The sequence below is a fragment of the Coregonus lavaretus genome (assembly GCF_964263955.1).
Source record: "Coregonus lavaretus genome assembly, contig: HAP1_SCAFFOLD_2596, whole genome shotgun sequence".
Classification (NCBI taxonomy): Eukaryota; Metazoa; Chordata; class Actinopteri; order Salmoniformes; family Salmonidae; genus Coregonus; species Coregonus lavaretus.
Genome location: NW_028166309.1, coordinates 45,001 through 56,880, shown reverse-complemented (window position 1 = coordinate 56,880; position 11,880 = coordinate 45,001). Strand labels below are relative to the sequence as shown.

Here is an 11,880-nt window from a genome sequence, read left to right as displayed (position 1 = left end):
AGACAGGGAATTTTTACTAGGATTAAATGTCAGGAATTGTGAAAAACTGAGTTTAAATGAATTTGGCTAAGGTGTATGTAAACTTCCGACTTCAACTGTAAATTAAATTTAACAACGTCTCCCTGGAATGAACAAAGCGGACAGTTTGAGGTTACTATTGTGTGACTATGACAATTGTACCATCACATCAAAATACCTGATAATCTCTGTTACCATCACATTTAAATACCTGATCATCTCTGTTACCATCACATTTAAATACCTGATCATCTCTGTTACCATCACATTTAAATACCTGATCATCTCTGTTACCATCACATTTAAATACCTGATCATCTACAGAGGGTCATCTACAGATCCACGTGTCCAGTCATCAAAAGGTTAGCGGTCAAAACAACACATTGGAGGCTCACTGGCTTATGGCACAACAAAAGCTTCCGTACCCAGAGTACACAGGGGTGTGTCCCAAAATAAACACACACACAAAAAAAAACCGTTTAAAAGTTAGGGCCTTTTAGACAGATGTCTGTGTACTGTAGTTTGTTTAGACCCTTTGGTAAAAAATAAAAAAAAATAAACAGTTAGATAAAGAGTTCCCCTAAAACCACAGGTCCTTGGTCAGAGAGGACTTCATCCTTCTAATGGTTCGAGTCAGACACAGTGACGTAGTCGAGTCACTAAACACCCAGTCCAGCCCCGTGGTGTTGAGTCCAAGTCGGAGTCACCGCTGGTCGAGACCTGATCCCAGATCAGCAGTTGGAGGCTTCAGTATCCACCGACCACCACCCACCCAGTCCCAAAAGGTTAGAGGTCAGAGGTCAAAACACCGTGCAGCTGTTGATATCAAACATCCGTGGGCGCGTCCGTTTCCTGGCCTGGTTCACCGCTGTCCGCACCGCACACTCAAACACTTGTTGCACGCCGCGGTTGCTTAGCGACGAGCACTCCAGGTATCCCTTGGCCCGTACGTCCTGGGCGAGGCGTTTTCCCTCGGCGGCGGAGGAGCAGGATACGCGGTGCGACCCGGTATCGCGCTGGTCTGTCTGGGTGGCCACCACCAGCACCGGGACCCGAGGGAGGTTCTCACGCACCTAGAATGAGATTCAAATGTTTTTAAAAACCATTTTGTTATAGTAAAAAAGTTTTTAAACATGTATTGATACGCAATATGAAGCCAGAGTTGGGCTCAATTCCGTTTAAATTCAGTCAAGTAAACTGAAATTCTAATCCCAAATCTCTCTCACTTCTTCTCACAGTGAGAAAAGAAAAATGGAATGGGAACTTCAGTTAACTTCCTGAATCGTCTCAATGATGTTTCACATCTGTAAGAATAGAAAAGGTTGGTGGTCTAGCGGTCGAAGCCGCTGTCTCTGGAGAGCGCCTTCTATGTACCGCTGCCAGCACGGGTTGGAATCTGTCCCTGCTCTTTCAGCTCTCTCTCTCCTACCTTTCAGCTCTCTCTCCTACCTTTCAGCTCTCTCTCTCCTACCTTTCAGCTCTCTCTCTCCTACCTTTCAGCTCTCTCTCCCCTACCTTTCAGCTCTCTCTCTCCTACCTTTCAGCTCTCTCTCTCCTACCTTTCAGCTCTCTCCCCTACCTTTCAGCTCTCTCTCCTACCTTTCAGCTCTCTCTCTCCTACCTTTCAGCTCTCTCTCTCCTACCTTTCAGCTCTCTCTCTCCTACCTTTCAGCTCTCTCTCTCCTACCTTTCAGCTCTCTCTCTCCTACCTTTCAGCTCTCTCTCCTACCTTTCAGCTCTCTCCCCTACCTTTCAGCTCTCTCTCCTACCTTTCAGCTCTCTCCCCTACCTTTCAGCTCTCTCTCCTACCTTTCAGCTCTCTCTCTCCTACCTTTCAGCTCTCTCTCTCCTACCTTTCAGCTCTCTCTCTCCTACCTTTCAGCTCTCTCTCTCCTACCTTTCAGCTCTCTCTCCTACCTTTCAGCTCTCTCTCTCCTACCTTTCAGCTCTCTCTCTCCTACCTTTCAGCTCTCTCTCTCCTACCTTTCAGCTCTCTCTCTCCTACCTTTCAGCTCTCTCTCTCCTACCTTTCAGCTCTCTCTCTCCTACCTTTCAGCTCTCTCCCCTACCTTTCAGCTCTCTCTCTCACCTTTCAGCTCTCTCTATCCAGTAAACACACAGAAGAATCTATTTAAATTAGCATAAAAAGGTGGTCCTGTACCTCTCCCAGCCACTTGTTCTTGACGTTGGCCAGGGAGGCGGGGTTGGCCACGGAGTAGCAGATCAGGACCACATCAGCCTGCTGATAGGACATCGGACGGATCTGTCTGAACGTGTCATTTCCTGCCGTGTCCCACAGACCAAGGCTGATCTGGAGAGAAAACAAAGAAATTATATTGTCCTTTTAGTTTTAATTAATCAATTATTTGAATTCTGTCTTTTTCAACTTATTCGAAATCTTGTTTGTAATGTTTTAAATACTTGTGATGTTGAGAGGTACTTTAATAAAGCATTAGAAAGCATACACCACAAACAGCCTCATTCTAATCTAGTGTAAAGGTCATGAAGGATGAGTGAGGGACATTCCTGATCAGGTGACCTTCAGGCCTCTCCAGTGGGTTGTGATGTTGAAACTACCGTGTTCATGTATTGGGACAGTTAAATGATGTCATGTGTATTATTGTGATAATTCAATGATGTAAAGTGTATTCTTGCGATAGTTAAAATGTCATGTGTATTATTGCGATAGTTAAAATGATGTAAAGTGTTATTGCGATAGTTAAAATGATGTAAAGTGTATTATTGCGATAGTTAAATGATGTAAAGTTATTATTGTGATAGTTAAATGATGTAAAGTGTATTATTGCGATAGTTAAATGATGTAAAGTGTATTATTGTGATAGGTAAATGATGTAAAGCAGCTCTATTCAACTATATTCTTATGGGTGACAGATGTACAAAAGGTTAATTGCAGGGGGCCTAACATTTTCCACATGCGATTATTCTTCAGAGAACTGTAAAAAAAATATATATAAACAATACACACCATTGAAGCACTTTTCTTACATTTACATTTTAGTCATTTAGCAGATGCTCTTATCCAGAGCGACTTACAGTTAGTGAGTGCATACATTATTATTTGTTTCAATTTTTCATACTGCCCCCCGTGGGAAACGAACCCACAACCCTGGCGTTGCAAACGCCATGCTCTACCAACTGAGCTACATCCCTGCCGGCCATTCCCTCCCATACCCTGGACGGCGCTGGGCCAATTGTGCGCCGCCCCATGGGTCTCCCAGTCGCGGCGGCTACGACAGAGCCTGATTCGAACCAGGATCTCTAGTGGCACAGCTAGCACTGCGATGCATTTTAAATGTTGCTAAAAGTAATTAATTAGGAAAGAAATGGAGGGTGCTCAACAAACGTGAGTTGAGGTGCAACCAAAACATGTGATCGTCATTGAAAAGGCGCTCGCTCACCATTATTTACTTTATTTCTTGTGATTTTTACCCCCTTTTTCGTGATTACGATCTTGTCTCATCGCTGCAACTCCCCAACGGGCTCGGGAGAGGCGAAGGTCGAGTCATGCGCCCTCCGAAACATGACCCGCCAAGCCGCACTTCTTAACAACCGCTCGCTTAACCCAAAAGCCAGCTGCACCAATGTGTCGGAGGAAACACAGTTCAACTGACGACCGAAGTCAGCCTGCAGGCGCCCGGCCCGCCACAAGGAGTCGCTAAAGCGCGATGAGCCAAGTAAAGCCCCCCCCCGGCCCCCCCCCCCCCCCCCCCCCCCCCCCCCCGCCCAAACCCTCCCCTAACCCGGACGACGCTGGGCCAATTTTCCGCCGCGCTCCGGGACTCCCGGTCACAAGCCGGTTGTGTCACACCAGGCTGTAGCGATGCAGTGCCTCAGACCGCTGCAAGCATTTCAAATAAATAAACACAAAGATATCTCAAATCAGGTACTGCCAAATTCCAGCCTGAAAGAAACATGCTTTGAATTCATTTCCCTCAGCCACCAGGTGGTTTTATCCACTCTCTAACCAGTCCTTGAATTCATTTCCCTCAGCCACTAGGTGGTTTTATCTCACTCTCTAACCAGTCCTTGAATTCATTTCCCTCAGCCACTAGGTGGTTTTATCCCACTCTCTAACCAGTCCTTGATTCATTTCCCTCAGCCACTAGGTGGTTTATCCCACTCTCTAACCAGTCCTTGTGAGCATCACAGAGGAAAAGTGTTCCTGAGAGTTGAAGCTTTCAGGAATGGGGTCATAATATTTTCTATCTTAAAACCGTTCAAAACGCTGGAGCCAAAATTCATATGAAGAAAATTGAATCGACATGCCACAGGCGCTAGAAACCACACTATAGACTACCACCATAGACTACCACTATAGACTACCACCATAGACTACCACTATAGACTACCACCATAGACTACCACTATAGACTACCACCATAGACTACCACCATAGACTACCACCATAGACTACCACCATAGACTACCACCATAGACTACCACCATAGACTACCACCATAGACTACCACCATAGTGCTTTGGCATTGAATGTTGGATTTTTTTGCAGATCTTTTATAAATGCTATTAATTGATCAAAGGGGCCAGTCTAAATGAATAAACAGGCCGGATCTGGCCCGCGGGCCGCCAGTTGAATATCCCTGATGTAAAGTGTATTATTGTGATAGGTAAATGATGTAAAGTGTATTATTGTGATAGGTAAATGATGTAAAGTGTATTATTGCGATAGTTCAATGATGTAAAGTGTATTATTGCGATAGTTCAATGATGTAAAGTGTATTATTGTGATAGGTAAATGATGTAAAGTGTATTATTGTGATAGTTAAAATGATGTAAAAGTGTATTATTGTGATAGTTAAATGTAAAAGTGTATTATTGTGATAGTTAAATGATGTAAAAGTGTATTATTGTGATAGTTAAATGATGTAAAAGTGTATTATTGTGATAGTTAAATGATGTAAAAGTGTATTATTGTGATAGTTAAATGATGTAAAAGTGTATTATTGTGATAGTTAAATGATGTAAAAGTGTATTATTGTGATAGTTAAATGATGTAAAAACACTACCAGTATGTAAAGCGTATTATTCCTACCTGTACCCCGTCCATGAAGACTTCTACTCCAGTGTTCTCGTACACGGTGGGTTTGTAGCAGTCAGGGAAGGTCTCCGAGGTGAAGCGCACCAGGAGGGCCGTCTTCCCAACGGCGCTGTCCCCCACCAGCACACACTTCACCTGGGTCTCTGCTGCTGCGCTCATGGCTGCTCCACTCGGAACCCTGGGGGGGGGGGTTGAGTTGTAGTCCTGAGGTCCTGTAGAGGAGGGGTTGAGGCGTTCACAGCCCTTGGGGGTTGTAGTTCTTTAGGTGGAGGTTGAGTTGTAGTCCTGTTGAGATCAGGGTGTTGTGAGAAAGTCCATAGTGATCACCTTGTGTGTGGAGTCATGATGTAGCTCCATGTGTCTAACTCTCACCACAGAGTGTTTACTGGCTCCACTCGCTGCTACAGTAGAGAAGCTGAGGGGCTCTGACTGTCTTTATAGAGGGGCTCTGACTGTCTTTATAGAGGGGCTCTGACTGTCTTTATAGGGGGGCTCTGACTGTCTTTATAGGGGGGCTCTGACTGTCTTTATAGGGGGGCTCTGACTGTCTTTATAGGGGGGCTCTGACTGCCTTTATAGAGGGGCTCTGACTGTCTTTATAGGGGGGCTCTGACTGTCTTTATAGGGGGGCTCTGACTGTCTTTATAGGGGGGCTCTGACTGTCTTTATAGGGGGGCTCTGACTGTCTTTATAGGGGGGCTCTGACTGTCTTTATAGGGGGGCTCTGACTGTCTTTATAGGGGGGCTCTGACTGTCTTTATAGGGGGGCTCTGACTGTCTTTATAGGGGGGCTCTGACTGTCTTTATAGAGGGGCTCTGACTGTCTTTATAGAGGGGCTCTGACTGTCTTTATAGAGGGGCTCTGACTGTCTTTATAGGGGGGCTCTGACTGTCTTTATAGGGGGGCTCTGACTGTCTTTATAGGGGGGCTCTGACTGTCTTTATAGGGGGGCTCTGACTGTCTTTATAGAGGGGCTCTGACTGTCTTTATAGAGGGGCTCTGACTGTCTTTATAGAGGGGCTCTGACTGTCTTTATAGAGGGGCTCTGACTGTCTTTATAGAGGGGCTCTGACTGTCTTTATAGAGGGGCTCTGACTGTCTTTATAGAGGGGCTCTGACTGTCTTTATAGAGGGGCTCTGACTGTCTTTATAGAGGGGCTCTGACTGTCTTTATAGAGGGGCTCTGACTGTCTTTATAGGGGGGCTCTGACTGTCTTTATAGAGGGGCTCTGACTGTCTTTATAGGGGGGCTCTGACTGTCTTTATAGGGGGGCTCTGACTGTCTTTATAGGGGGGCTCTGACTGTCTTTATAGAGGGGCTCTGACTGTCTTTATAGAGGGGCTCTGACTGTCTTTATAGGGGGGCTCTGACTGTCTTTATAGAGGGGCTCTGACTGTCTTTATAGAGGGGCTCTGACTGTCTTTATAGAGGGGCTCTGACTGTCTTTATAGAGGGGCTCTGACTGTCTTTATAGAGGGGCTCTGACTGTCTTTATAGAGGGGCTCTGACTGTCTTTATAGAGGGGCTCTGACTGTCTTTATAGGGGGGCTCCGACTGTCTTTATAGAGGGGCTCTGACTGTCTTTATAGAGGGGCTCTGACTGTCTTTATAGAGGGGCTCTGACTGTCTTTATAGAGGGGCTCTGACTGTCTTTATAGAGGGGCTCTGACTGTCTTTATAGAGGGGCTCTGACTGTCTTTATAGAGGGGCTCTGACTGTCTTTATAGAGGGGCTCTGACTGTCTTTATAGAGGGGCTCTGACCGTCTTTATAGAGGGGCCTCTGACCGTCTTTATAGAGGGGCTCTGACTGTCTTTATAGGGGGGCTCTGACTGTCTTTATAGAGGGGCTCTGACTGTCTTTATAGGGGGGCTCTGACTGTCTTTATAGAGGGGCTCTGACTGTCTTTATAGGGGGGCTCTGTCTTTATAGGGGGGCTCTGACTGTCTTTATAGAGGGGCTCTGACTGTCTTTATAGGGGGGCTCTGTCTTTATAGAGGGGCTCTGACTGTCTTTATAGAGGGGCTCTGACTGTCTTTATAGAGGGGCTCTGACTGTCTTTATAGGTCTCTCTCTCTCTCTCTCTCTCTCTCTCTCTGCGATGACACCAGGCTTCGCCTCCTGCGGTCAATCGAGGTCACCTGACATCACAGGTGGTTATTCCGTCCAATCAGGGCCCGGCGTACAGGAGAGAGCTGTGAGGGAGGAGGAGTCAGATGAGGACATCGTAGACTCTAATAAAGGAGAGCTACTGGGTGTGCAGGCTTTCGTTACAGCCCAGCACTAAACACATCAGATTCAGCCAATCATGACACGGACTGAAGATCATCTGCACTATACAGCAGTAATGTCTAGTGACGTCGGGATTTTAGGTCTGCATGTGTGTAAAACACTGTGACAACTGCTGATGTAAAAAGGGCTATATAAAATAAACGTGATTGATCGACATTAGCATTATTACGTGTTAGAAAAGCTGAGCATGTACCTTATCCTCTCCATAGTTAACCAACCATGTATGAGGGACTGAGGAAACAGCACAGACCCATAGTTTTCTAGTGACATTTTTATTTGGATCATTCAATAACAAATGAGCTAATGATGCGCGATTTCGCCTGGCATAGAAAATGTGCTCTCTCGTCAGGACACTGTTGTTCAGAGAGGAGCTAGCCAACAACACAGCTAACACAATCACTTCAAACTGAAGCTTGGAAAGATGCAAACTAGCTGCGCTTTGTTTCGTTTTACCGGTTTTCTATTGATATTTCTTTGTATATACAGTACCAGTCAAAAGTTTGGACACACCTACTCATTCAAGGGTTTTTCTTTATTTTTTTACATTGTAGAATAATAGTGAAGACATCAAAAATGTAGTAACCAAAAAAAGGGTTAAACAAATCAAAATATATTTTATATTTGAGATTCTTTAAATAGCCACCCCTTTGCCTTGATGACAGCTTTGCACACTCTTGGCATTCTCTCAACCATGGAAAACGGAAAATGTTCGGTATTGACTGAACTTCATGTCTTAAAGTTAATGATGGACTGTCGTTTCACTTTGCTTATTTGAGCTGTTCTTGCCATAATATGGACTTGGTCTTTTACCAAATAGGGCTATCTTCTGTATACCCCCCCCCCCCCCCCCCCCCCCCCCCCCTCCCTCCCCTCCCCTCCCCTTGAATGAGTAGGTGTGTCTAAACTTTTGACTGGTAGTGTATATCCATAAAAATTATGCTGATTCCTGATTTCGAATGCCTGAGAAAAGCTGCCTCGTCCCGACTCCCGTTCATTACTATGGAGATCGAATTTGAATATTGAAACAATGTTGCAAATGTCGGAGAACAGACCGCAAGGTTTATACAAATCTCCGCTGTTGAAAACTAAACGTTAGTCTAAAAGATAAGGAGATATATTGTCTAGATACTTTTTATAGTGGAGATCAAGTTTATAAATTGCCTGGCTGGGCTGATGAGACAGTGGATTGGGCAGTCAGATGAACAGAGTTAAATGGCATTTTACATTTTTTTGATTGAGCCGGTGGTAACTTGTGGAATAGACTCTGGCTGGAATGCGGTTTTAACCAATCAGCATTCAGGATTAGACCCACCAGTTGTATCATGACTACTAACTAGATTATTGACTAGACTACTGACTACTAACTAGACTAGTGAATAGACTAGTGATTACTAACTACAGTGAGGGAAAAAGTATTTGATCCCCTGCTGATTTTGTATGTTGCCCACTGACAAAGACATGATCAGTCTATAATTTTAATGGTAGGTTTATTTGAACAGTGAGAGACAGAATAACAACACAAAAATCCAGAAAAACACATGTCAAAAATGTTATAAATTGATTTGCATTTTATGAGGGAAATAAGTATTTGACCCCTCTGCAAAACATGACTTAGTACTTGGTGGCAAAACCCTTTGTTGGCAATCACAAAGGTCAGACGTTTCTTGTAGTTGGCAACCAAGTTTTCACACACTCAGGAGGGATTTTGTCCCACTCCTCTTTGCAGATCTTCTCCAAGTCCATTAAGGTTCGAGGCTGACGTTTGGCAACTCGAACCTTCAGCTCCCTCCACAGATTTCTATGGATTAAGGTCTGGGAACTGGCTAGGCCCACTCCAGGACCTTAATGTGCTTCTTCTTGAGCCACTCCTTTGTTGCCTTGGCCGTGTGTTTGGGTCATTGTCATGCTGGAATATCCATCCACAACCCACTTTCAATGCCCGGCTGAGGGAAGGAGGTTCTCACCCAAGATTTGATGGTACATGGCCCCGTCCTTCGTCCCTTTGATGTGGTGAAGTTGTCCTGTCCCCTACCAGAAAACACCCCCAAAGCATAATGTTTCCACCTCATGTTTGACGGTGGGGATGGTGTTCTTGGGGTCAATAGGCAGCATTCCTCCTCCTCCAAACACGGCGAGTTGAGTTGATGCCAAAGAGCTCGATTTGGTCTCATCTGACCACAACACTTTCACCCAGTTTCTCCTCTGAATCATTCAGATGTTCATTGGCAAACTTCAGACGGGCCTGTATATGTGCTTTCTTGAGCAGGGGGACTTGCGGGCGCTGCAGGATTTTCAGTCCTTCACGGCGTAGTGTGTTACCAATTGTTTCTGGTGACTATGGTCCCAGCTGCCTTGAGATCATTGACAAGATCCTCCCGTGTAGTTCTGGGCGGATTCCTCACCGTTCTCATGATAATTGCAACTCCACGAGGTGAGATCTTGCATGGAGCCCCAGGCAGAGGGAGATTGACAGTTATTTTGTGTTTCTTCCATTTGCGAATAATCGCACAACTGTTGGTCACCTTCTCACCAAGCTGCTTGGCGATGGTCTTGTAGCCCATTCCAGCCTTGTGTAGGTCTACAATCTTGTCCCTGACATCCTTTGAGAGCCTTTGGTCTTGGCCATGGTGGAGAGTTTGGAATCTGATTGATTGATTGCTTCTGTTGGACAGGTGTCTTTTATACAGGTAACAAACTGAGATTAGGAGCACTCCCTTTAAGAGTGTGCTCCTAATCTCAGCTCGTTACCTGTATAAGAGACACCTGGGAGCCAGAAATCTTTCTGATTGAGAGGGGTCAAATACTTATTTCCCTCATTAAAATACAAATCAATTTATAACGTTTTTGACATGCATTTTCTGGATTTATTTGTTGTTATTCTGTCTCTCACTGTTTAAATAAACCTACCATTAAAATTATAGACTGATCATTTCTTTCTCAGTGGGCAAACGTACAAAATCAGCAGGGGATCAAAATACTTTTTTCCCCCCTCACTGTATTCTACTGACTACTAACTAGGCTACTCACTCTACAATGGCCGCCCCGGGGCCAAATGCAGACCACAACAGACTTTGAAGGAGTGTTGGCTTGAAGCCAACTGATCATATATTAAAAAGGTGTATGAAGGATACAATGGTATTGTTATTCACATTGGGAATGTCTGCGTTTTTGCTTAAAGACTTACACATTCATCATTACTTTATAAAAGACAACAGATTAGAGAGTTAAGGTTATTCAAAACAACATCTACCCCATGAAGGTTGAAAAGCTCTGTTCTTCACCCTGCCGTGATGGCTGACATTTAGTTGTAGCCTAGTTTCCCCCACATCATGACTGTCTAGAAGTGTAGCGCCTTCCAAGCTAAACTTCAGCCGTTAAAATGAGCCTATTTATTTGAAACCAAATGTAGGAGATTAATGTTTTCCTTACCATTTTATTGGAGACACAAATAGTTAAAATGGGTAATAACATTTTTGGGGGTAGGACTTGTTTAAACATTGAATATAAAATCTGCCAAATTCGATAATGATCTTCTTCTGTGACTCTCCAATACATCAATTTATCAAAGTTGACTCATATTAATTATTAATTCTGGCTGGATTAAAACAAAAGCCATGAAAACACAATGGGAAGGAACAAAGAAAGGAACAGAACAGAGATAACTCACCGTGTTGTAGCCTGTCTTCATGGTGGCCAACGGGCGGATGCTTCGCTTGAGCTCAAAGCATTTTTCACTCGGGAGACGGTTTGGTGCCTCGGTAAAAGTAACGTTTTTTTTTTTTTTTACGAAATATACATCAGGCTACTTTATAAATACTGCTTAAAGCGAAACTAAATAACCTAATTAATATACACGCACAAACTACTTATAAAAGTGTATATGTGTGTCACTGCACTGCTTGCTACTTCTCTTTACAAACAGTGCGGAGGAAGTGAGACGCGCTCTCTCTCTCTCTCTCTCTCCCTCTCTCCCTCCCAGCATCCGTTTGTAGAGTGTGGAGGTGTGATGATGCCGTTTCATTTCTGCTCGAACTGATTTTCAGCGTCTCTCTCTCACTCACTCACCAAGTAGCTGGTGTTTTTGATCGTGGTGCGCTTCGACGCGCACTTGTTGGATAGCCAACTTTACGCAGTAGCTTTGAGTTCATTTGTTACAGGTGTTCATGTAATGCGGCGTGTAGCCTCATAACGACCGATAAGAGTTGGAGGATAAGTGAAATAAATGAAAGTTAATTATGATCAAGAGATTTTCCAACGCATCCTCTAGTTAGGATATGTGAATTGACAAAAGGACCCTAGCATTCTCTGTAGACGAATACCGGTATATTAACTATTTGGTCAAATGTTACGCCGTGCGCACGACATGGAACAAACAATTGCGCGTCATGTTTACCGAAAGGAAAGTAGCGAGAAATTACCGACACGTAGGTGCGTTCATTTCGCTTGAACGTTTGCTACGTCACTGAACGAGTTGTGCTGAAGGACACGTTTA

The 11,880-nt window shown here is 44.4% G+C and overlaps 1 protein-coding gene across 1 annotated transcript; it reads right to left on the bottom strand.

Annotated features, from left to right (window-relative positions):
- Nucleotides 1-531: 531 nt before the first annotated feature.
- LOC311114884 (rho-related GTP-binding protein RhoH-like) lies at nucleotides 532-5,374 on the bottom strand. Its single transcript, XM_084190111.1, has 3 exons — nucleotides 5,090-5,374; nucleotides 2,180-2,329; nucleotides 532-1,091 (listed from the first exon to the last, which is right to left on the bottom strand). The coding sequence occupies exons 1-3, from the start codon at nucleotides 5,252-5,254 to the stop codon at nucleotides 819-821; spliced, it is 588 nt and encodes a 195-aa protein (XP_084046237.1). The 5' UTR covers nucleotides 5,255-5,374; the 3' UTR covers nucleotides 532-818.
- Nucleotides 5,375-11,880: the final 6,506 nt, after the last annotated feature.

Bases quoted from the DNA above. Each gene is read 5' to 3' on its own strand.
- LOC311114884 (XM_084190111.1), bottom strand. From the start codon at position 5,254: ATGAGCGCAGCAGCAGAGACCCAGGTGAAGTGTGTGCTGGTGGGGGAC. The intron at 2,330-5,089 runs GTAGGAATAATA...TTTTCTCTCCAG, and splicing joins TCTTCATGGACGGGGTACAG to ATCAGCCTTGGTCTGTGGGA. The intron at 1,092-2,179 runs GTACAGGACCAC...ATCTCATTCTAG, and splicing joins AGAACAAGTGGCTGGGAGAG to GTGCGTGAGAACCTCCCTCG.